Source organism: Scyliorhinus torazame, chromosome 12, assembly GCF_047496885.1.
Source record: "Scyliorhinus torazame isolate Kashiwa2021f chromosome 12, sScyTor2.1, whole genome shotgun sequence".
NCBI lineage: Eukaryota > Metazoa > Chordata > Chondrichthyes > Carcharhiniformes > Scyliorhinidae > Scyliorhinus > Scyliorhinus torazame.
In genome coordinates this window covers 219260833-219286900 of record NC_092718.1, presented here as the reverse complement: position 1 = coordinate 219286900, position 26068 = coordinate 219260833, and the positions used below count along the sequence as shown (strand labels likewise).

The 26068-nt window shown below is 52.6% G+C and overlaps 1 protein-coding gene across 1 annotated transcript in view; it reads left to right on the top strand.

Annotated features, from left to right (window-relative positions):
• The window catches only part of LOC140387129 (proton-coupled folate transporter-like), a 69836-nt gene that overhangs the window by 4325 nt on the left and 39443 nt on the right, over positions 1–26068 (top strand). Inside the window, exons 2-3 of the mRNA XM_072470140.1 lie at positions 12916–13768; positions 15526–15609. Coding sequence (XP_072326241.1) covers positions 12916–13768; positions 15526–15609 — 937 coding nt within the window. The remainder of the gene's footprint in view (positions 1–12915; positions 13769–15525; positions 15610–26068) is intronic.

Below are 26068 nucleotides of genomic sequence, written 5' to 3'. Positions count from 1 at the left end.
ATACAGCAGCTCCAACCAATCAGCAGGGAGATACAGCAGCTCTAACCAATCAGCAGGGAGATCATAGATCATAGAATGTACAGTGCAGAAGGAGGCCATTCGGCCCATCGAGTGAACCGGCTCTTGGAAAGAGCACCCTACCCAAGGTCAACACCTCCACCCTATCACCACAACCCAGTAACCCCACCCAACACTAAGGGCAATTTTGGACACTAATGGTAAATTTAGCATGGCCAATCCACCTGACCTGCACATCTTTGGACTGTGGGAGGAAACCGGAGCACCCGGAGGAAACCCACGCACACACGGGGAGGATGTGCAGACTCCGCACAGACAGTGACCCAAGCCGGAATCGAACCTGGGACCCTGGAGCTGTGAAGCAATTGTGCTTTCCACAATGCTACCGTGCTGCCCTCCAAATTTTACCACCTGCCGTGGTGGTGTGGGATTCGAACCCACGTTCCTGGATCTTGCCCTGGGCCTCTGGATTACTAGTCCAGCGACAATACCACTACACCACCGCCTTTACTGCGGTGCAGCTCTAACCAATCAGCAGGGAGATACAGCAGCTCTAACCAATCAGCAGGGAGATCCAGCAGCTCTAACCAATCAGCAGGGAGATACAGCAGCTCTAACCAATCAGCAAGGAGATACAGCAGCTCTAACCAATCAGCAGGGAGATACAGCAGCTCTAGCCAATCAACACAGAGATCAACCAGCTCTAACCAATCAGCATTGAGATCACCCAGCACATAACGGGTAGCACAGTCGCTAGCACTGTGGCTTCACAGAGCCAGGGTCCCAGTTTCGATTCCCCGCTGGGTCACCGTATGTGCGGAGTCTGCAGGTTCTCCCTGTGTCTGCGTGGGTTTCCTCCGGGTGCTCCGGTTTCCTCCCACAGTCCAAAGATGTGCAGGTTAGGTGGATTGGCCATGATAAATTGCCCCTTAGTGTCCAAAAAAGGTTAGAAGGGGTTGTTAGGTTAGGGGTAATAGGGTGGAAGTGAGGGCTTAAGTGGGTCGGTGCTGACTTGATGGGCCGAATGGCCTCCTTCTGCACTGTATGTTCTATAACCAATCAGCACAGAGATCAGTCAGCACATAACCAATCAGCACAGAGATCAGTCAGCACATAACCAATCAGCACAGAGATCAGTCAGCACATAACCAATCAGCACAGAGATCAGTCAGCACATAACCAATCAGCACAGAGATCAGTCAGCACATAACCAATCAGCACAGAGATCAGTCAGCACATAACCAATCAGCACAGAGATCAGTCAGCACATAACCAATCAGCACAGAGATCAGTCAGCACATAACCAATCAGCACAGAGATCGACCAGCACATAACCAATCAGCACAGAACCAATCTGCACAGAGATCAGTCAGGACATAACCAATCAGCACAGAGATCGACCAGCACATAACCAATCAGCACATAACCAATCAGCACAGAGATCAGTCAGCACATAACCAATCAGCACAGAGATCAGTCAGGACACAACCAATCAGCACAAAGATCAGTCAGCACATAACCAATCAGCACAGAGATCAGTCAGCACATAACCAATCAGCACAGAGATCGACTAGCACATAACCAATCAGCACAGAGATCAGTCAGCACAGAGATCAGTCAGCACATAACCAATCAGCACAGAGGTCGACTAGCACATAACCAATCAGCACAGAAATCAGTCAGCACATAACCAATCAGCACAGAGATCAGTCAGCACAGAGATCAGTCAGCACATAACCAATCAGCACAGAGATCGACTAGCACATAACCAATCAGCACAGAGATCAGTCAGCACAGAGATCAGTCAGCACATAACCAATCAGCACAGAGATCGACTAGCACATAACCAATCAGCACAGAGATCAGTCAGCACATAACCAATCAGCACAGAGATCAGTCAGCACATAACCAATCAGCACAGAGATCAGTCAGCACATAACCAATCAGCACAGAGATCAGTCAGCACATAACCAATCAGCACAGAAATCAGTCAGCACAGAGATCAGTCAGCACATAACCAATCAGCACAGAGATCAGTCAGCACATAACCAATCAGCACAGAGATCAGTCAGCACATAACCAATCAACACAGAAATCAGTCAGCACATAACCAATCAGCACAGAGATCAGTCAGCACATAACCAATCAGCACAGAAATCAGTCAGCACATAACCAATCAGCACAGAAATCAGTCAGCACATAACCAATCAGCACAGAGATCAGTCAGCACATAACCAATCAGCACAGAAATCAGTCAGCACATAACCAATCAGCACAGAGATCAGTCAGCACATAACCAATCAGCACAGAGATCAGTCAGCACATAACCAATCAGCACAGAGATCGACCAGCACATAACCAATCAGCACAGAAATCAGTCAGCACATAACCAATCAGCACAGAGATGAGTCAGCACATAACCAATCAGCACAGAGATCAGTCAGCACATAACCAATCTGCACAGAGATCAGTCAGCACATAACCAATCAGCACAGAGATCAGTCAGCACATAACCAATCAGCACAGAAATCAGTCAGCACATAACCAATCAGCACATAGATCAGTCAGCACATAACCAATCAGCACAGAGATCAGTCAGCACATAACCAATCAGCACAGAGATCAGTCAGCACATAACCAATCAGCACAGAGATCAACCAACACATAACCAATCAGCACAGAGATCGACTAGCACATAACCAATCAGCACAGAGATCAGTCAGCACAGAGATCAGTCAGGACATAACCAATCAGCACAGAGATCAGTCAGGACATAACCAATCAGCACAGAGATCAGTCAGCACATAACCAATCAGCACAGAGATCAGTCAGCACATAACCAATCTGCACAGAGATCAGTCAGCACATAACCAATCAGCACAGAGATCGACCAGCACATAACCAATCAGCACAGAGATCAGTCAGCACATAACCAATCAGCACAGAGATCAGTCAGCACATAACCAATCTGCACAGAGATCAACCAGCACATTACCAATCAACACAGAGATCAACCAGCACATAACCAATCAGCAGAGAGTCAATAGAGTCATCAATAATCTACAGAGTCATAAGTAACCAACACAGAGTCATAGATAATGTATAGAGTGATAGGTAATCTGTACACAATTATTGGTTATCAATACAGAATTATTGGTAATCAATACTGAATCATTGGTAATAAATAAATAGTCATTGATAATCAATACAGAGTCATAGGTAATGTATAGAGTCATATGAAATCTATAGAGTCGTAGATAATCAATACAGTGTTATTGGTAATCAATATAGAATCATCAGTCACCAATATAGAATTATTAGTAATTAATACAGAATCATCAGTAATCAATACAGAATCTTCAGTATTCAATACAGAATCATCAGTAATCAATACATAGTCATCGGTAATCAATGCACAATCATCAGTAATCTGAACAGAATTATCAGTAATCTATGCACAATCATCAGTAAACTGGACAGAATCATCAGTATTCAATATACAATCATCAGTAATCTGAACAGGATCATCAGTAATCTGTACAGAAGCATCAGTAATCTAAACAGCATCATCAGTAATCAATACAGAATCATCAATAATCTATATACAAACATCGGTAATCAATACAGAATTATCAGTAATCTAAACAGAATCATCAGGAATCAATGCAGATTCATCAGTAATCAATACAAAATCATCATGTAATCTATACTAAATCGTCCGTAATCTATAAAGAATCATCAATAATCAATACAAAATCATCAGTAATCTAAACAGAATCATCAGTAATCTAGACAGAACATCAGTAATCAATACAGAACCATCAGTAATCTATACAGAAACATCAATAATCAATACAAAACCATCAGTAATCAGTACAGAACCATCAGTAATCTATGCAGCATCATCAGTAATCGAAAAAGAATCATCAGTAATCATAAGACCATAAAACATAGGTGCAAAATTAGGCCACTAATTTTAGGCCACTCGGCCCATCGAGTCTGCTCCGCCATTCAACCATGGCTGATGTTTTCTCATCCCCATTCTCCTGGCTTCTCCCCATAACCCCTGATCTCCTTATTAATCAAGAACCTATCTATCTCTGTCTTAAAGACACTCAGTGGTTTGGCCTCCACAGCCTTCTGCGGCAAAGAGTTCCACAGATTCACCCCCCTCTGGCTGAAGAAATTCCTTCTCATCTCTTTTTAAAAAAATATATTTATTAAAGTTTTTTAACACAATTTTTCTCCCTTACAAACAATAACCCCCCCGTAACAAAAAAAAACGAGAAATCGCGCAAAGCAAGATATATACATGGCAAAATGATATATTTACACAGCTTTGTACACTGGCCCTCACCCGTATGTGCCAGTTTCCCCAACCCTTCATGTTATCTCTTGCTCATCCACCCTCCCAGGCAGTCCCCCCTATCACCCTCGCCTCCTTCCACATTAGCAAGATCCTTCGCCGGGCTACTAGGGACGCAAAGGCCAGAATGCCGGCCTCTTTCGCCTCCTGCACTCCCGGTTCGTCCACTATTCCAAATAGTGCTAGCCCCCAGCTTGGCTTGACCCGGACTTTCACCACCTGAGATATTGCTCCCGCCACTCCTCTCCAGAACCCCTCCAGTGCCAGGTTCTCATCTCTGTTTTAAAGGATCGTCCCTTTGATCTGAGATGGTGTCCTCTGGTTCTAGTTTTTCCTACAAGTGGAAACATCCTCTCCACGTCCACTCTATCCAGGCCTTGCAGTATCTTGTACGTTTAAATAAGATCCCCTCTCATCCTTCTAAACTCCAACGAGTACAAACCCAGAGTCCTCAAACGTTCCTCATACGACAAGTTCTTCATTCCAGGGATTATTCTTGTGAACCTCCTCTGGACCCTTTCCAAGGCCAGCACATCCTTCCTTAGATATGGGGCCCAAAACTGCTCACAATACTCCAAATGTGGTCTGACCAGAGCCTTATACAGCCTCAGAAGTACAACCCTGGTCTTGTATTCTAGCCCTCTCGACATGAATGCTAACATTGCATTTGCCTTCTTAACTGCCGACTGAACCTGCACGTTAACCTTAAGAGAATCGTGAACAAGGACTCCCAAGTCACTTTGTGCTTCTGCTTTCCGAAGCATTTCCCCATTTAGAAAATAGTCTATGCCTAGATTCCTCCTTCCAAAGTGCATAACCTCACACTTTTCCACATTGTATTTCATTTGCCACTTCATTGCCCACTCTCCTAGCCTGTCCAAGTCCTTCTACAGCCCCCCCTGCTTCCTCAATACTACCTGTCCCTCTACAGATCTTTGTATTATCTGCAAACTTAGCAACAGTGCCTTCAGTACCTTCTTCCAGATCATTAATGTATATTGTAAAAGGTCCCAACACAGACCTCTGAGGCATACCACTAGTCACCGGCTGCCATCCTGAAAAAGACCCCTTGATCCCCACTCTCTGCCTTCTGCCAGTCAGCCAATCCTCTATCCATGCCAGGATCTTACCCTGAACACCATGAGCACTTAACTTATTAACAGGGGAGACTAGGACCCGGGGGCACAGTCTTAGAATAAAAGGGAGAACCAGCTAGGATGGGTCCTAGCCCGGTGGGGGGGGGGGGGGGGGGGCGGGGGGGGGGGGGTGGAATCGAGTTGCTGCTGCTAAGATCGAGGAGCTGGAGCGAGTGGGGTGGGTCGAGACGGGGGTATGCTGCTGTGGGGAACGGGCCGGGTGTGGGGTGCGGGCGCGTGGCTGGCCGAGGAGGGGTCATGGCTAGTCGGCGGGGGAGGGGGGCGGGTAGCCCCCTGATCCGGCTGATAACCTGGAATGTAAGGGGACTGAATGGGCCGGTTAAGCGGGCCTGCGTGTTCGCGCACCTGAAGGGGCTCAAGGCGGATGTGATTATGCTGCAGGAGACACCTGAAGGTGGCAGACCAGGTAAGACTGAGGAAAGGGTGGGTAGGTCAGGTGTTTCACTCGGGGCTAGATGCCAAAAATCGAGGGGTGGCGAGCTTGGTGGGAAAGAAGGTGTTATTCGAGGCGTCGAGCATTGTGGCAGATAATGGCGGTAGGTACATAATGGTAAGTGGTAAGTTGCAGGGAGAGAGGGTGGTACTGGTCAATGTGTATGCTCCGAACTGGGACGATGCAGGTTTTATGTGGCGTATGTTGGGTCAGATCCCAGACTTGGAAGTGGGGGGCCTGATAATGGGAGGAGACTTTAACACGGTGTTGGATCCTGCACTGGATCGCTCCAGGTCTAGGACGGGTAGGAAGCCGGCGGCGGCTAGAGTGTTGAGGGGATTTATGGACCAAATGGGAGGGGTGGACCCTTGGAGACTTGCAAGGCCGGGGGCTACGGAATTTTCATTCTTCTCACATGTCCATAAGGCTTATTCTCAAATCGACTTTTTCATTTTGAGTAGGGTGCTGATAGCGAGAGTAGAGGATACCGAGTATTTGGCAATAGCCATTTCGGACCACGCCCCGCATTGGGTGGACTTGGAGATGGGGGAGGAGAGGGACCAGTGCCCGCTGTGGCGCTTGGAGGTGGGGCTGTTGGCGGACGAGGAGATGAGCGAGCGGGTCCGAGGAAGTATAGAGAGGTACTTGGAGACCAACGGGGAGGTCCGAGTGGGGATGGTATGGGAGGCACTGAAGGCGATGGTGAGGGGAGAGCTGATCTCCATCAGGGCCCACAAGGAGCAGAGGGAGCGGGGGGAGAGGGAGAGGCTGGTGGGGGAGATGGTGAGGGTAGACAGGAGGTATGCGGAAGAACCTGAGGAAGGATTGTTGAGGAAGAGGCGCAGCCTCCAGGCCGAATTCGACCTGGTAACCACCAGGAAGGCGGAGGTGCAGTGGAGGAAGGCCCAGGGGGCGGTCTACAGTATGGGGAAAAGGCAAGCCGGATGCTGGCGCATCAGCTTCGGAAGCGGGACGCAGCTAGGGAGATCGGGGGAGTTAAGGACAGGGGAGGGAGCGTGGTGCGGAGTGGGGTTGGCATCAGTGGGGTCTTCAGGGACTTCTACGAGGAATTGTACCGATCCGAGCCCCCACGGGAGGAGGGAGGGATGGGCCATTTCCTGGACCAATTGAGATTTCCAAAGGTGGAAGAGGGACTGGGGGCCCCGATTGGGCTGGAGGAGCTGATCAAAGGAATAGGAAGCATGCAGGCGGGGAAGGCACCGGGGCCGGATGGTTTCCCGATCGAGTTCTATAAAAAATATATGGACCTGTTGTGCCCGCTGTTAGTTAGGACCTTCAATGAGGCAAGGGAGGGGGGGGCTTTACCCCCGACGATGTCCCGGGCACTGATCTTGATCCTGAAGCGGGACAAGGATCCCCTGCAATGTGGGTCTTACAGACCGATTTCCTTGCTAAATGTAGATGCCAAGGTGCTGGCGAAGGTCTTAGCCACGAGGATTGAGGATTGTGTGCCGCAGATCATCCATGAAGACCAGACGGGGTTTGTGAAGGGGAGACAGTTAAACGCGAATGTGCGGAGGCTTTTGAACGTTATCATGATGCCGGCGAGGGAGGGGGAGGCGGAGATAGTGGAGGCGATGGACGCTGAGAAAGCCTTTGATAGGGTAGAGTGGGGGTACCTGTGGGAGGTGCTGAAGAGGTTCGGGTTTGGGGGGGGGGGGTTTGTCAGGTGGGTTAGGCTGTTGTATGAGGTCCCGATGGCGAGTGTGGCCACAAATAGGAGGAGGTCCGAGTACTTTCGGTTGCACCGAGGGACGAGACAGGGGTGTCCCCTGTCCCCCTGGCTATGGCACTGAGAGAGTCGAGGAACTGGAGGGGGTTGGTGCGGGGTGGGGAGGAGCACAGGGTGTCGCTTTATGCGGACGACCTGCTGCTGTATGTGGTGGACCCGTTGGGAGGAATGCCAGAGGTAATGAGGATGCTTAGGGAATTCGGGGACTTTTCGGGGTACAAGCTCAATATGGGGAAGAGCGAGCTGTTCGTAGTTCAGCTAGGGGACCAGGAGAGGGGGATTGGCGAGCTCCCACTAAAAAGGGCGGAGAGGAGTTTCAGATATTTGGGGGTCCAGGTGGCCACGAGCTGGGGGGCCCTGCATAGGCTTAACTTTACAAGGCTGGTGGAGCAAATGGAGGAGGAGTTCAAGAGGTGGGACGCATTGCCGCTGTCCTTGGCGGGTAGGGTGCAGTCAATCAAAATGACGGTGCTCCCAAGGTTTTTGTTCCTGTTCCAGTGCCTCCCCGTGTTTATCCCGAAGGCTTTTTTCAGGCGGGTTAACAGGAGTATAATGGGGTTTGTGTGGGCGCGAGGGACTCCGAGGGTGAGAAGGGTGTTCCTGGAGCGGAGTAGAGATAGGGGGGGGGCTGGCGCTGCCGAACCTCTGTGGGTACTACTGGGCCGCCAATGCGACAATGGTGCGTAAGTGGGTGATGGAGGGGGAGGGGGCTGCATGGAAGAGGCTGGAAACGGCGTCCTGTGTGGGTACGAGTCTGGGGGCGCTGGCAATGGCGCCGCTGCCGCTCCCTCCAAGGAGGCATACCACGAGCCCGGTGGTGGTGGCGGTCCTCAAAATTTGGGGGCAGTGGAGGCAGCATAGGGGGGAAGTTAGGGCCTCGGCGTGGACCCCATTACGGGGGAACCACCGGTTCGCCCCAGGAAGAACAGGTGGAGGGTTTTCAGGGTGGCACAGGGCAGGCATACGAAAGTTGGGGGACCTGTTTGTGGACGGGAAGTTCGCGAGCTTGGGTGAGCTGGAGAAGTACGGCGCTCCCCGGGGAACACCTTCAGGTACTTACAGGTAAGGGCGTTTGCCAGACCGCAGGTGGTGGAATTCCCACGGCTACTGCCACACACAGTACAGGACAGGGTGCTCTCGGGGGGTGGGTGGGAGTGGGGAAGATCTCGGAAACTTACCAGGTGATGGAGGAGGAGGCCTCGGTGGTGGAGTTGAAAGGTAAGTGGGAGGCGGAGTTGGGAGAGGAGATCGAAGAGGGGACGTGGACAGATGCCCTAGGGAGGGTGAACTCTTCCACTTCATGCGCGAGGCTCAGCCTCATACAGTTTAAGGTGCTGCACAGGGCACACATGACCGGGACAAGGATGAGCAGGTTCTTTGGGGGTGAGAACAGGTGTGTTAGGTGCTCAGGGAGCCCAGCAAATCACACCCATATGTTCTGGGCATGCCCAGCGCTGGAGGAATTTTGGAAGGGCGTAGCGAGGACGGTGTCGAGGGTGGTAGGATCCAGGGTCAAACCGGGCTGGGGGCTCGCAATATTTGGGGTGGCAGAGGAGCCGGGAGTGCAGGAGGCGAAAGAGGCCGGAATTCTGGCCTTTGCGTCCCTGGTAGCCCGGCGAAGGATTCTCCTTCAGTGGAAAGATACAAGGCCCCCAAGCGTAGAATCCTGGATCAGCGATATGGCAGGGTTCATTAAATTGGAGAGGGCCCTGTGCCACCTCCCTTTTCACACTCTCCTCAGTCATTGTACCCTGTACTGTGGCCCTTTTTGATTTTTGACTATGGCTTCTCTTCCTTACACTTTCCCCCTTACTGCTTTTTGTTTCTGGCCCCATTTTATTTCCCTCCGACTTCCTACATCGGATCCCATCCCCCTGCCACATTCATCCTATCTGTCCTGACATTCCTACTCTGACTAGCTCGTGGCACGGGTAGCAATCCTGAGATTACTACCTTTGCGGTCCTACTTTTTAGTTTAACTCCTAACTCCCTGAATTCAGCTTGTAGGACCTCATCCCATTTTTTACCTATATCGTTGGTGCCTATGTGCACCACGACAGCTGGCTATTCACTCCCCCCCCCCCCCCAGAATGTCCTGCAGCCGCTCCAAGACATCCTTGACCCTTGCACCAGGGAGGCAACATCCCATCCTGGAGTCTCGATTGCGTCCGCAGAACCGCCTGTCTATTCCCCTTACAATTGAGTCCCCTATCACTATAGCCCTGCCATTCTTCTTCATGCCCTCCTGTGCAGCAGAGTCAGTCACGGTGCCATGAACCTGGCTGCTGCTGTCTTCCCCTGGTGAGCCATCTCCCTCAACAGTATCCAAAGCGGTATATCTGTTTTGCAGGGAGATGACCGCAGAGGACACCTGCACTGCCTTCCTACTCTTGCTCTGTCTTTGTCACCCATTTTCTATCTCCCTCAGTAACTTTCACCTGCGGTGTGACCAACTCACTAAACGTGCTATCCACGACGTCCTCAGCATCGCGGATGCTCCAAAGTGAGTCCATCCACAGCTCCAGAGCCACCAAGCGGTCTAACAGGAGCTGCAACTGGACACACTTCTTGCACGTGAAGGAACCAGGGACAGTGGACGTGTCCCTGAGCTCCCACATCGCACACGAGGAGCATGACACGGGTCTGAGATCTCCTGCCATGTCTTAAACCTTAGGTTAATTTAAACAACTACAATTCCAAAAAACGAAAGAAAAAAATAAATAAATATACAAATGAAAAGAAAACCTACTTACTAGTCACTTACCAGGGATAAAAAGCACCTCCTCCCCACCCAGCTTTGAATTCCCACCTAACTCCAAATTCCCAAACTCACTCTTCACTGTGCCTCACTCTGGCTGTGTCTTCTCTGGCTCACTGGGAGGACTCAATCTAATCAATACAGAATCATCAGTAATCAATAGAGAATCATCAGGAATCAATAGAGAATCATCAGGACTCTATACAGAATCATCAGGAATCTATACAGAATCATCAGTAATCAATACAGAATCATCAATAATCTATACAGAATTATCAGTAATTATACAGAATCTTCAGTAATCAATTCATAGTAATCGTTTCAACATAATCTATACAGAATCATCAATAATGTGGAATTATAATCAATGCAAAACCATCAATAATCGATACAGAATCCTTATAATATACAATCAGCAATAAACAGTACAGATCAATCACTTCAATAATCAATATTGAATATCAATCAACAGAATAATCAGTGTAGATGAGTAAATGCAGAATAATCAGTAAATTACCAGAAAATGAAAATGTAAGGCAGCATGGTGGCGCAGTGGTTAGCACTCCAGCCATACGGCGCCGAGGTCCCAGGTTCAATCCCGACTCTGGGTCACTGTGTGGAATTGGCACATTCTCCCCGTATTTGCGTGGGTTTTGCCCCCACAACCCAAAAATGTGCAAGGTAGGTGAATTGGCCACGCTAAATTGCCCCTTAATTGGAAAAAATGAATTGGGTATTCTAAATTTGGTATTCTAAACAGGGGCTGTTTAGCACAGGGCTAAAGAGCTGGCTTTGAAAGCAGACCAAGGCAGGCCAGCAGCACAGTTCAATTCCCGTAACAGCCTCCCCGAACAGGCGCCGGAATGTGGCGACTAGGGGCTTTTCACAGTAACTTCATTGAAGACTACTTGTGACAATAAGCGATTTTCATTTCATTTCAATTTATAAGAAAAAAGTAAAATAAAAATGTTATTTACATTTCACATCAAATGTTATCTGGTATAAACAGCCTGAGGGATTTGCACTTTGCAGCCCTCGGTGTACTGGTATTCTATGGCAGGAGGTTCCTTCCCATGGACCCTCTGTGACAGCTACCCTAAGCTTTAGTTAACTTCAGCACATAGTCCTGGATCTTGGAGTGTGCCAATCTGCGACCCTTGGCTCTTCGCACTGAAAGACCCAAAAAACTTTCGGCAAACCAAGCAGACATTCCTACAGCAGCAGTGGATGTTTGTCTCAGCCTGTAAAACACAGGTCGTCAGAGAGCTGCTTGGGATGAACTTCGGCAGAAGCCATTGCACCTCTCTCGCGGAGGGGGCACTTCTATTCCAGAAGCCAGCTAATGAAGGATGATACTAGAACCAATTTGTTTGCACTTTTATAAACATTTATTTATGAAGATGCACATTAGAAACTGTCATCCACTGACCCAACCCCCATCTACAGTTTCAGTCTGTTGCTGTTTGCAAGAACACAAGTCCCACCTAGATATAATTAAACACAATAATTTACAATGAACACTGCCCTGAGGACCTCCTACCGTAATAGGCGGCAAGGTAGCACAGTGGTTAGCACTTGCTACACAGTGCCAGGGACCCGGGTTTGATTCTGGCTTGGGTCACTGTCTGTGCGGAGACAGTGTACCCGAATAGGTGCCGGAGTATAAGCCTATTTGTGACAATAATAAAGATGATTATTATGTCCTGAAGCTGTGATTATTGGCACTGGGAACCGCTTCCATCACCTTCCACATTGCCGAGCCGTAGTTATACAGTTGACCAGGACACTGGTCCCAGCCCATCCCAGCGGAAGAGCACAGTCTCCCTCGAGTACTGATCAAAGTACCCATTAATCAAAAGCCCTTCTTCCCAGTCTCCTCTGTGAGCCAGCGGTTCATTTTGTAATCTGCTGCACCCTCTGCCAATTGCTGAGTGACTCAGCCAACAATCCAGAGTTGATTACTTTTAATGTTCTGCATTTCAAATTGGCCCCTGACACCTCAAGTTCTCTTCATTCTACCGATGTCGTTGGTACGCAGGTGGACCATGACAACTGGATCCTCCCCCGCCCACTCCAGGCTCCTCTCCAGCCACAAGGAGATGTCCTTTAACCCTGGCACCGGGCAGGCAGCACAAGCTCCCAGTCGCAGCTGCAAGAACAGTATCTACTCCCCCTGACTATATACTGTCTCCATCACTACCACATTCCTCTTCCCTTCCCCCACTTGAATGGCATCTTTCGCCATGGTGCCATGTTTAGTCCGCTCATCCACCTTGCCTTCCTCGTCCTCATCCACACAGGTAGCAAGCACCTTGTACCAGTTGCGCGGCATTGGTTGATGCCAAAGATTTATTGTAGGCCTTTGTGTTGGGATTGGTTGGATCCAATTGTGAGGGATCTACTGGAAGTGATTCTCTTATTGTCTTCTAGGCAGTCGAGGTGATGACCTCCCACTGGAACCTGTACATTAACCTGGGGGGTTTTGCTGTGGGACTCTTCTCTGCCACACTGCTCGGACCGTGGAGTGACCGTGTGGGCCGCAGGCCCATCCTTATCTTGCCCGGGATTGGCCTGACGATGCAAGCGGCAATCTACCTCATCGTCATGTACCAGAAGCTGCCGGTCAGCTACTTTCTGATTGGTCGCCTCCTGAGTGGACTCCTGGGGGATTTCAACACCATCCTGGCGGGATGTTTCTCGTACATCGCGGACATCAGCGACAAGGAGTCACGCACATTCCGTGTTGCGGTGCTGGAGGCTTGCCTGGGAATCGCCGGAATGTTCGGTAGTGTCATAGGAGGCCAGTGGAGTAAGGCACAAGGGTACGTCAATCCGTTCTGGCTGGTGCTGGCATTGAATTTGGCCACTGTTGCCTACGCCTTCGCGTTTGTTCCAGAATCGGTGACTCAGAAGGGACCCAGCAAACTGTTCACAACGGAGCATTATAGGTCGGTCTACCGGCTGTACACCCGCGGGCAGGAGGCTGTCTGCCGGCACCGTCTCTGCCTTTTCGCACTCTCCCTCTTTGTGGTGGTGACCGTCCATTTCGGAGTCAAGGACATTCTCATCCTCTTTGAGCTGAGCTCCCCGTTGTGTTGGCAATCCGATCTGATTGGATACGGTTCAGCAGTTGAACACTTGACCTATCTGAGCAGCCTGCTGGGCCTGAAGGCCATGCAGGTCTGCCTGCAGGACAGCTGGATTGCGGAGATTGGGCTGCTGTCTAACATGGCTGGTTTGGTGACCTTCTCGGTGGCAGCGACCAGCTCTGTCATGTTCACAGGTAAGGCCGTGGCTTGGGAGCGATGCATGTTTACTAACGGGCATGTTGCGACCTGGGATAACGGGAATGCTGGCTTGCTCTAATAGTTCCTGACACACTCTGGGACTTGGCTTTGTCGGCAAGGTTGGGGGAACAAACCATTGAAAATGCAATCAATTCATTCTTACACCAGCTCAACCAGTTGAAGAGAAGCCATGGATATTGGCACGGGCATCTCACCTGGAGATCAATGCTGGACACCACCTCAGTTCAGTAGCCATCGATTCCAGCCTGTCCCTGAAAACTGCCGGGGGTGAACCATTCGATCCCAAAATGAGTTTCCACCATATCAGCACCATCATAGCCACCTTCCTAACATCACCTGCCTTCGCTCAATTGGTGCTCGAGCCCTGGCCAATCCCCTGGTCACCTCCGGTTTTAGCCCTTCCATTGGATTCTGACAGCCTCTTGTCAACCACCCTCTATAAATTTACACTCATCCAAAACTCTACTCCACATGTCCTAAATAAGAAGTTTTACAACACCAGGTTAAAGTCCAACAGGTTTGTTTCGAATCACTAGCTTTCGGAGCACTGCTCCTTCCTCAGGTGAGTGAAGAGATGGGTTCCAGAAACACATATATAGACAAAGTCAAAGATGCAAGACGATGACTTTGTCCATATATATGTTTCTGGAACCCACCTCTTCATTCACCTGAGGAAGGAGCAGCGCTCCGAAAGCTAGTGATTCGAAACAAACCTGTTGGACTTTAACCTGGTGTTGTAAGACTTCGTACTGTGCTCACTCCAGTCCAACGCCGGCATCTCCACATCATCCATTGTCCTAAATCACACCAAATCCTGTCCACCAGCAGCCCCCCACCCCCCGCCCCCGTGCTTGTTGACGCATTGTAGTTAATGCATTTTTGTTTTCCAATCCCTCCATGGCCTCACCTCGTCCAGCCTTTAGAAACTCCTCCATCCCCACTGCCCACTGAGATATTCGGGTCCTTCCCATTCCGGCCGTTCCAGCAAAAGCCTGGTTATATTGTTTCAGTATCGGCAGCCCTGCCTTCAGCTGCCTGGGCTCCAAGCTCCAGAACACCCCCCTCCCAAACCTCTCTACCTCTTTCAGCACCTTTAAAATAATGCTGAAAACTGAGCACTTTGACCAAGGTTTTGATGATGTTCTGATCACCCCCCAGCAGCAAAGTGCTGGACAGTACTGTTGTGTGATGTACGAGCAGGCAGCAGGTTAGTGATGGGCACTGATATTGTTCCACCGGAACACAGGTCCGGAGGGGTGACATTGATTAGTGTCATTTTTAGCATGTTTACAATGTTGTCGATGCTGATCCGGTACACAAAATTGGTTTAGATTAAGAATACATTAATTTACTGATAATCCTCTGGATCAATCGCGGTGGCACCCAGCACACGTGTATTCTAGACCCGTTCTAGAACGGCCATGTATTTCTAGTGTTGTGCTAGAACACTGATATTGTTCCAGATTAAGAGCACTCCATAGATATAGCTTATTGATCCAGGACAGTAACATAATTCCAGATCCTTGTCGTAAATAGAATCATTTTAGAGAATTGGTTTGGTTTGTCAATGTCATTCTAGTCCAGCATTCGAGTGGAAGGATAATGTTTCAGGTTAGCAGGTAATTACAATGTACACAGATTTGTGCGAGAACACAATGATATTGTTTTCAATTGCGTTCTGGGAGCGTAATACTGTACTATATTACTCAACACACCTCCTTTCTCCCACCAGGTTATGGGGTACGCTTTCTTGCAATGGCCACAACACCAGTGATCAGATCCAAGTTGTCCAAGTTAGCTGATGTGACTGAACAAGGTAAGATCACCAGGGCACAGTCACTTGTGGAGCCAAATTTATGGAATTTGGGGCATTGTCCCCTCTCATTTCATTTCTGTACTGACCCTCTGACAGTGCAGTGCTCCCTCAGTACTGACCCACTGACAGTGCAGCACTCCCTCAGTACTGACCCTCTGACAGTGCAGTGCTCCCTCAGTACTGACCCACTGACAGTGCAGTGCTCCCTCAGTACTGACCCTCTGACAGTGCAGCACTCCCTCAGTACTGACCCTCTGACAGTGCGGCGCTCCCTCAGTACTGACCCTCTGACAGTGCAGCACTCCCTCAGTACTGACCCTCTGACAGTGCAGCACTCCCTCAGTACTGACCCTCTGACAGTGCAGTGCTCCCTCAGTACTGACCCTCTGACAGTGCAGCACTCCCTCAGTACTGACCCTCTGACAGTGCAGCACTCTCTCAGTACTGACCCTCTGACAGTGCAGCACTCCCTCAGTACTGACCCTCTGACAGTGCAGCACTCTCTCAGTACTGACCCTCTGACAGTACAGCACTCCCTCAGTACTGACCCTCTGACAGTGCAGCGCTCCCTCAGTACTGACCCTCTGACAGTGCGGCACTCCCCCAGTACTGACCCTCTGACAGTTCAGCACTCTCTCAGTACTGACCCTCTGACAGTGCAGCACTCCCTCAGTACTGACCCTCTGACAGTGCAGCAATCCCTCAGTACTGACCCACTGACAGTGCAGCACTCCCTCAGTACTGACCCACTGACAGTGCAGCACTCCCTCAGTACTGACCCTCTGACAGTGCAGCACTCTCTCAGTACTGACCCTCTGAAAAAAAATGAAAATTGCTTATTGTCACAAGTAGGCTTCAATGAAGTTACTGTGAAAAGCCCCTAGTCACCACATTCCGGCGCCTGTTCGGGGAGGCTGTTACGGGAATTGAACCGTGCTGCTGGCCTGCCTGGGTCTGTTTTCAATGCCAGCGATTTAGCCCTGTGCTAAACGGCCTGACAGTGCAGCACTCCCTCAGTACTGACCCTCTGTCAGTGCAGCATTCCGACAGTACTGCCCCTCTGACAGTGCAGCACTCCCTCAGTACTGACCCTCTGACAGTGCAGCACTCCCTCAGTACTGACCCTCTGTCAGTGCAGCATTCCGACAGTACTGCCCCTCTGACAGTTCAGCACTCCCTCAGTACTGAACGACTGACAGTGCAGCACTCCCGCAGTACTGACCCTCTGACAGTGCAGCACTCTCTCAGTACTGACCTTCTGACAGTGCAGCACTCCCTCAGTACTGACCCTCTGACAGTGCAGCGCTCCCAGAGCACTGCCCCTCTGACAGTGCAGCACTCCCTCAGTGCTGACCCTCTGACAGTGCAGCACTCCCTCAGTACTGACCCTCTGACAGTGCAGTACTCCCAGTACTGACCCTCTGACAGTGCAGCACTCCCTCAGTACTGACCCTCTGTCAGTGCAGCACTCCCTCATTACTGACCCACTGACAGTGCAGCACTCCCTCAGTACTGACCCTCTTACAGTGCAGCACTCCCTCAGTACCGACCCTCTGGCAGTGCAGCACTCCCTCAGTACTGACCCTCTGACAGTGCAGCTCTCGCTCAGAACTGACCCTCTGACAGTGCAGCACTCCCTCAGTACTGACCCTCTGACAGTGCAGCACTCCCTCAGTATTGACCCCCTGACAGTGCAGCACTCCCTCAGTCCTGACCCCCTGACAGTGCAGACCTCCCTCAGTACTGACCCTCTGACAGTGCGGCACTCTCTCTGTACTGACCCTCTGACAGTGCAGCACTCTCTCTGTACTGACAGTGCAGCTCACTCAGTACTGACCCTCTGACAGTGCAGCTCTCCTTCAGAACTGACCCTCTGACAGTGCAGCTCTCCCTCAGTACTGACCCTCTGACAGTGCAGCACTCCCTCAGTACTGACCCTCTGACAGTGCAGCACTCCCTCAGTACTGACCCTCTGACAGTGCAGCACTCCCTCAGTACTGACCCTCTGACAGTGCAGCACTCCCTCAGTACTGACCCTCTGACAGTGCGGCACTCCCTCAATGCTGACCCTCTGACAGTGCGACACTCCCTCGGTACTGACCCTCTGACAGTGCGGCACTCCCTCAGTACTGACCCTCTGACAGTGCGGCACTCCCTCAGGACTGACCCTCTGACAGTGCAGCTCTCTCTCAGTACTGACCCACTGACAGTGCAGCACTCCCTCAGTACTGACCCTCTTACAGTGCAGCACTCCCTCAGTACCGACCCTCTGGCAGTGCAGCACTCCCTCAGTACTGACCCTCTGACAGTGCAGCTCTCGCTCAGAACTGACCCTCTGACAGTGCAGCACTCCCTCAGTTCTGACCGTCTGACAGTGCAGCACTCCCTCAGTATTGACCCCCTGACAGTGCAGCACTCCCTCAGTCCTGACCCCCTGACAGTGCAGCACTCCCTCAGTACTGACCCTCTGACAGTGCGGCACTTTCTCAGTACTGACCCTCTGACAGTGCAGCACTCCCTCAGTACTGACCCTCTGTCAGTGCAGCTCTTCTTCAGAACTGACCCTCTGACAGTGCGGCTCTCCCTCAGTACTGACCCTCTGACAGTGCAGCACTCCCTCAGTACTGACCCTCTGACAGTGCAGCACTCCCTCAATACTGACCCTCTGACAGTGCAGCACTCCCTCAGTACTGACCCTCTGACAGTGCAGCACTCCCTCAGTACTGACCCTCTGACAGTGCAGCACTCCCTCAGTATTGACCCTCTGACAGTGCAGCACTCCCTCAGTACTGACCCTCTGACAGTGCGGCACTCCCTCAGTACTGACCCTCTGACAGTGCGGATCTCCCTCAGTACTGACCCTCTGACAGTGCGGCGCTCCCTCAGTACTGACCCTCTGACAGTGCGGCACTCCCTCAGTACTGACCCTCTGACAGTGCGGCACTCCCTCAGTACTGACCTTCTGACAGTACAGCACTCCCTCAGTACTGACCCTCTGACAGTGCGGCACTCCCTCAGCACTGATCCTCTGAAAGTGCCACACTCCCTCAGTACTGACCTCCTGACAGTGCGGCACTCCCTCAGTACTGACCCTCTGACAGTGCCACACTCCCTCAGTACTGACCTCCTGACAGTGCAGCACTCCCTCAGTACTGACCCTCTGACAGTGCGGCACTCCGTCAGTACTGACCTCCTGACAGTGCGGCACTCCCTCAGTACTGACCTCCTGACAGTGCAGCACTCCCTCATTACTGACCCTCTGACAGTGCAGCACTCACTCAGTACTGACCTCCTGACAGTGCAGCACTCCCTCAGTACTGACCCTCTGACAGTGCGGCACTCCCTCAGTACTGACCCTCTGACAGTGAGGCACTCCCTCAGTACTGACCCTTTGACAGTGCGGCACTCCCTCAGCACTGACCCTCTGACAGTGCCACACACCCTCAGTACTGAACCTCTGACAGTGCCACACTCCCTCAGTACTGACCTCCTGTCAGTGTGGCACTCCCTCAGTACTGACCCTCTGACAGTGCCACACTCCCTCAGTACTGACCTCCTGACAGTGCAGCACTCCCTCAGTACTGACCCTCAGACAGTGCGGCACTCCCTCAGTACTGACCCTCTGATAGTGCGGCACTCCCTCAGTACTGACCTCCTGACAGTGCAGCACTCCCTCAGTACTGACCCTCTGACAGTGCGGCACTCCCTCAGTCCTGACCTCCTGACAGTGCGGCACTCCCTCAGTACTGACCCTCTGACAGTCCGGCACTCCCTCAGTACTGGCCTCCTGACAGTGCGGCACTCCCTCAGTACTGACCTCCTGACAGTGCAGCACTCCCTCAGTACTGACCCTCTGACAGTGCAGCACTCCCTCAGTACTGACCCTCTGACAGTGCGGCACTCTCTCAGTACTGACCCTCTGACAGTGCAGCACTCCCTCAGTCCTGACCCTCTGACAGTGCGGCACTCCCTCAGTACTGACCCTCTGACAGTGCAACACTCCCTCAGTAATGACCCTCTGACAGTGCAGCACTCCCTCAGTACTGACCCTCTGACAGTGCAGCACTCCCTCAGTATTGACCCTCTGACAGTGCAGCACTCCCTCAGTACTGACCCACTGACAGTGCAGCACTCCCTCAGTACTGACCCACTGACAGTGCAGCACTCCCTCAGTACTGACCCTCTGACAGTGCAGCACTCTCTCAGTACTCACCCTCTGAAAAAAAATGAAAATCGCTTATTGTCACAAGTAGGCTTCAATGAAGTTACTGTGAAAAGCCCCTAGTCACCACATTCCGGCGCCTGTTCGGGGAGGCTGTTACGGGAATTGAACCGTGCTGCTGGCCTGCCTGGGTCTGTTTTCAATGCCAGCGATTTAGCCCTGTGCTAAACGGCCTGACAGTGCAGCACTCCCTCAGTACTGACCCTCTGTCAGTGCAGCATTCCGACAGTACAGCCCCTCTGACAGTGCAGCACTCCCTCAGTACTGACCCTCTGTCAGTACAGCACTCCCTCAGTACTGACCCTCTGACAGTGCAGCACTCTCTCAGTACTGACCCTCTGACAGTGCAGCACTCCCTCAGTACTGACCCTCTGACAGTGCAGCACTCCCTCAGTACTGACCCTCTGTCAGTGCAGCTCTTCTTCAGAACTGACCCTCTGACAGTGCGGCTCTCCCTCAGTACTGACCCTCTGACAGTGCAGCACTCCCTCAGTACTGACCCTCTGACAGTGCAGCACTCCCTCAATACTGACCCTCTGACAGTGCAGCACTCCCTCAGTACTGACCCTCTGACAGTGCAGCACTCCCTCAGTACTGACCCTCTGACAGTGCAGCACTCCCTCAGTATTGACCCTCTGACAGTGCAGCACTCCCTCAGTACTGACCCTCTGACAGTGCGGCACTCCCTCAGTACTGACCCTCTGACAGTGCGGATCTCCCTCAGTACTGACCCTCTGACAGTGCGGCGCTCCCTCAGTACTGACCCTCTGACAGTGCGGCACTCCCTCAGTACTGACCCTCTGACAGTGCGGCACTCCCTCAGTACTGACCTTCTGACAGTACAGCACTCCCTCAGTACTGACCCTCTGACAGTGCGGCACTCCCTCAGCACTGATCCTCTGAAAGTGCCACACTCCCTCAGTACTGACCTCCTGACAGTGCGGCACTCCCTCAGTACTGACCCTCTGACAGTGCCACACTCCCTCAGTACTGACCTCCTGACAGTGCAGCACTCCCTCAGTACTGACCCTCTGACAGTGCGGCACTCCGTCAGTACTGACCTCCTGACAGTGCGGCACTCCCTCAGTACTGACCTCCTGACAGTGCAGCGCTCCCTCATTACTGACCCTCTGACAGTGCAGCACTCACTCAGTACTGACCTCCTGACAGTGCAGCACTCCCTCAGTACTGACCCTCTGACAGTGCGGCACTCCCTCAGTACTGACCCTCTGACAGTGAGGCACTCCCTCAGTACTGACCCTTTGACAGTGCGGCACTCCCTCAGCACTGACCCTCTGACAGTGCCACACACCCTCAGTACTGAACCTCTGACAGTGCCACACTCCCTCAGTACTGACCTCCTGTCAGTGTGGCACTCCCTCAGTACTGACCCTCTGACAGTGCCACACTCCCTCAGTACTGACCTCCTGACAGTGCAGCACTCCCTCAGTACTGACCCTCAGACAGTGCGGCACTCCCTCAGTACTGACCCTCTGATAGTGCGGCACTCCCTCAGTACTGACCTCCTGACAGTGCAGCACTCCCTCAGTACTGACCCTCTGACAGTGCGGCACTCCCTCAGTCCTGACCTCCTGACAGTGCGGCACTCCCTCAGTACTGACCCTCTGACAGTCCGGCACTCCCTCAGTACTGGCCTCCTGACAGTGCGGCACTCCCTCAGTACTGACCTCCTGACAGTGCAGCACTCCCTCAGTACTGACCCTCTGACAGTGCAGCACTCCCTCAGTACTGACCCTCTGACAGTGCGGCACTCTCTCAGTACTGACCCTCTGACAGTGCAGCACTCCCTCAGTCCTGACCCTCTGACAGTGCGGCACTCCCTCAGTACTGACCCTCTGACAGTGCAACACTCCCTCAGTAATGACCCTCTGACAGTGCAGCACTCCCTCAGTACTGACCCTCTGACAGTGCAGCACTCCCTCAGTATTGACCCTCTGACAGTGCAGCACTCCCTCAGTACTGACCCACTGACAGTGCAGCACTCCCTCAGTACTGACCCACTGACAGTGCAGCACTCCCTCAGTACTGACCCTCTGACAGTGCAGCACTCTCTCAGTACTCACCCTCTGAAAAAAAATGAAAATCGCTTATTGTCACAAGTAGGCTTCAATGAAGTTACTGTGAAAAGCCCCTAGTCACCACATTCCGGCGCCTGTTCGGGGAGGCTGTTACGGGAATTGAACCGTGCTGCTGGCCTGCCTGGGTCTGTTTTCAATGCCAGCGATTTAGCCCTGTGCTAAACGGCCTGACAGTGCAGCACTCCCTCAGTACTGACCCTCTGTCAGTGCAGCATTCCGACAGTACAGCCCCTCTGACAGTGCAGCACTCCCTCAGTACTGACCCTCTGACAGTGCGGCACTCCCTCAGTACTGACCCTCTGACAGTGCAGCACTCCCTCAGTACTGACCCTCTGACAGTGCAGCACTCCCTCAGTACTGACCCTCTGTCAGTGCAGCATTCCGACAGTACTGCCCCTCTGACAGTTCAGCACTCCCTCAGTACTGAACGACTGACAGTGCAGCACTCCCGCAGTACTGACCCTCTGACAGTGCAGCACTCTCTCAGTACTGACCCTCTGACAGTGCAGCACTCCCTCAGTACTGACCCTCTGACAGGGCAGCACTCCCACAGTACTGCCCCTCTGACAGTGCAGCACTCCCTCAGTACTGACCCACTGACAGTGCAGCACTCCCGCAGTACTGACCCTCTGACAGTGCAGCACTCTCTCAGTACTGACCCTCTGACAGTGCAGCACTCCCTCAGTACTGACCCTCTGACAGTGCAGCGCTCCCAGAGCACTGCCCCTCTGACAGTGCAGCACTCCCTCAGTACTGACCCTCTGACAGTGCAGCACTCCCTCAGTACTGACCCTCTGACAGTGCAGTACTCCCTCAGTACTGACCCTCTGACAGTGCAGCACTCCCTCAGTACTGACCCTCTGTCAGTGCAGCACTCCCTCAGTACTGACCCTCTGACAGTGCAGCACTCCCTCAATACTGACCCTCTGACAGTGCAGCACTCCCTCAGTACTGACCCTCTGACAGTGCAGCACTCCCTCAATACTGACCCTCTGACAGTGCAGCACTCCCTCAGTACTGACCCTCTGACAGTGCAGCACTCCCTCAGTACTGACCCTCTGACAGTGCAGCACTCCCTCAGTATTGACCCTCTGACAGTGCGGCACTCCCTCAGTACTGACCCTCTGACAGTGCGGCACTCCCTCAGTACTGACCCTCTGTCGGTGCAGCACTCCCTCAGTACTGACCCTCTGACAGTGCGGCACTCAGTACTGACCCTCTGACAGTGCAGCTCTCCCTCAATACTGACCCTCTGCCAGTGCAGCACTCCCTCAGTACTGACCCTCTAACAGTGCAGCACTCCCTCAGTACTGACCCTCTGACAGCGCGGCACTCCCTCAGTACTGATCCTCTGACACTGCAGCACTCCCTCAGTACTGACCCTCTGACAGTGCGGCACTCCCTCAGTACTGACCCTCTGACAGTGCAGCACTCCCTCAGTACTGACCCTCTGACTGTGCGGCACTCCCTCAGTACTGACCCTCTGACAGTGCGGCACTCCCTCAGTACTGACCCTCTGACAGTGCAGCGCTCCCTCAGTACTGACCCTCTGACAGTGCGGCACCCCCTCAGTACTGACCCTCTGACAGTGCGGCACTCCCTCAGTACTGACCTTCTGACAGTGCAGCACTCCCTCAGTACTGACCCTCTGACAGTGCAGCACTCCCTCAGCACTGACCCTCTGACAGTGCCACACTCCCTCAGTACTGACCTCCTGACAGTGCGGCACTCCCTCAGTACTGACCCTCTGACAGTGCCACACTCCCTCAGTACTGACCTCCTGACAGTGCAGCACTCCCTCAGTACTGACCCTCTGACAGTGCGGCACTCCGTCAGTACTGACCCTCTGACAGTGCGGCACTCCCTCAGTACTGACCTCCTGACAGTGCGGCGCTCCCTCAGTACTGACCTCCTGACAGTGCAACACTCCCTCAGTACTGACCCTCTGACAGTGCAGCACTCACTCAGTACTGACCTCCTGACAGTGCAGCACTCCCTCAGTACTGACCCTCTGACAGTGCGGCACTCCCTCAGTACTGACCCTCTGACAGTGAGGCACTCCCTCAGTACTGACCCTTTGACAGTGCGGCACTCCCTCAGCACTGACCCTCTGACAGTGCCACACTCCCTCAGTACTGACCTCCTGTCAGTGCGGCACTCCCTCAGTACTGACCCTCTGACAGTGCCACACTCCCTCAGTACGACCTCCTGACAGTGCAGCACTCCCTCAGTACTGATCCTCAGACAGTGCGGCACTCCCTCAGTACTGACCCTCTGATAGTGCGGCACTCCCTCAGTACTGACCTCCTGACAGTGCAGCACTCCATCAGTACTGACCCTCTGACAGTGCGGCACTCCCTCAGTACTGGCCTCCTGACAGTGCGGCACTCCCTCAGTACTGACCTCCTGACAGTGCAGCACTCCCTCAGTACTGACCCTCTGACAGTGCAGCACTCCCTCAGTACTGACCCTCTGACAGTGCGGCACTCCCTCAGTACTGACCCTCTGACAGTGCAGCACTCCCTCAGTCCTGACCCTCTGACAGTGCGGCACTCCCTCAGTACTGACCCTCTGACAGTGCAACACTCCCTCAGTAATGACCCTCTGACAGTGCAGCACTCCCTCAGTACTGACCCTCTGACAGTGCAGCACTCCCTCAGTATTGACCCTCTGACAGTGCAGCACTCCCTCAGTACTGACCCACTGACAGTGCAACACTCCCTCAGTACTGACCCACTGACAGTGCAGCACTCCCTCAGTACTGACCCTCTGACAGTGCAGCACTCTCTCAGTACTGACCCTCTGAAAAAAAATGAAAATCGCTTATTGTCACAAGTAGGCTTCAATGAAGTTACTGTGAAAAGCCCCTAGTCACCACATTCCGGCGCCTGTTCGGGGAGGCTGTTACGGGAATTGAACCGTGCTGCTGGCCTGCCTGGGTCTGTTTTCAATGCCAGCGATTTAGCCCTGTGCTAAACGGCCTGACAGTGCAGCACTCCCTCAGTACTGACCCTCTGTCAGTGCAGCATTCCGACAGTACTGCCCCTCTGACAGTGCAGCACTCCCTCAGTACTGACCCTCTGTCAGTACAGCACTCCCTCAGTACTGACCCTCTGACAGTGCAGCACTCTCTCAGTACTGACCCTCTGACAGTGCAGCACTCCCTCAGTACTGACCCTCTGACAGTGCAGCACTCCCACAGTACTGCCCCTCTGACAGTGCAGCACTCCCTCAGTACTGACCCACTGACAGTGCAGCACTCCCGCAGTACTGACCCTCTGACAGTGCAGCACTCTCTCAGTACTGACCCTCTGACAGTGCAGCACTCCCTCAGTACTGACCCTCTGACAGTGCAGCGCTCCCAGAGCACTGCCCCTCTGACAGTGCAGCACTCCCTCAGTGCTGACCCTCTGACAGTGCAGCACTCCCTCAGTACTGACCCTCTGACAGTGCAGTACTCCCTCAGTACTGACCCTCTGACAGTGCAGCACTCCCTCAGTACTGACCCTCTGTCAGTGCAGCACTCCCTCATTACTGACCCACTGACAGTGCAGCACTCCCTCAGTACTGACCCTCTTACAGTGCAGCACTCCCTCAGTACCGACCCTCTGGCAGTGCAGCACTCCCTCAGTACTGACCCTCTGACAGTGCGGCACTCAGTACTGACCCTCTGACAGTGCAGCTCTCCCTCAATACTGACCCTCTGCCAGTGCAGCACTCCCTCAGTACTGACCCTCTAACAGTGCAGCACTCCCTCAGTACTGACCCTCTGACAGTGCGGCACTCCCTCAGTACTGACCCTCTGACAGTGCAGCACTCCCTCAGTACTGATCCTCTGACAGTGCAGCACTCCCTCAGTACTGACCCTCTGACAGTGCGGCACTCCCTCAGTACTGACCCTCTGACAGTGCAGCACTCCCTCAGTACTGACCCTCTGACAGTGCGGCGCTCCCTCAGTACTGACCCTCTGACAGTGCGGCACTCCCTCAGTACTGACCCTCTGACAGTGCGGCACTCCCTCAGTACTGACCTTCTGACAGTGCAGCACTCCCTCAGTACTGACCCTCTGACAGTGCGGCACTCCCTCAGTACTGACTCTCTGACAGTGCCACACTCCCTCAGTACTGACCTCCTGACA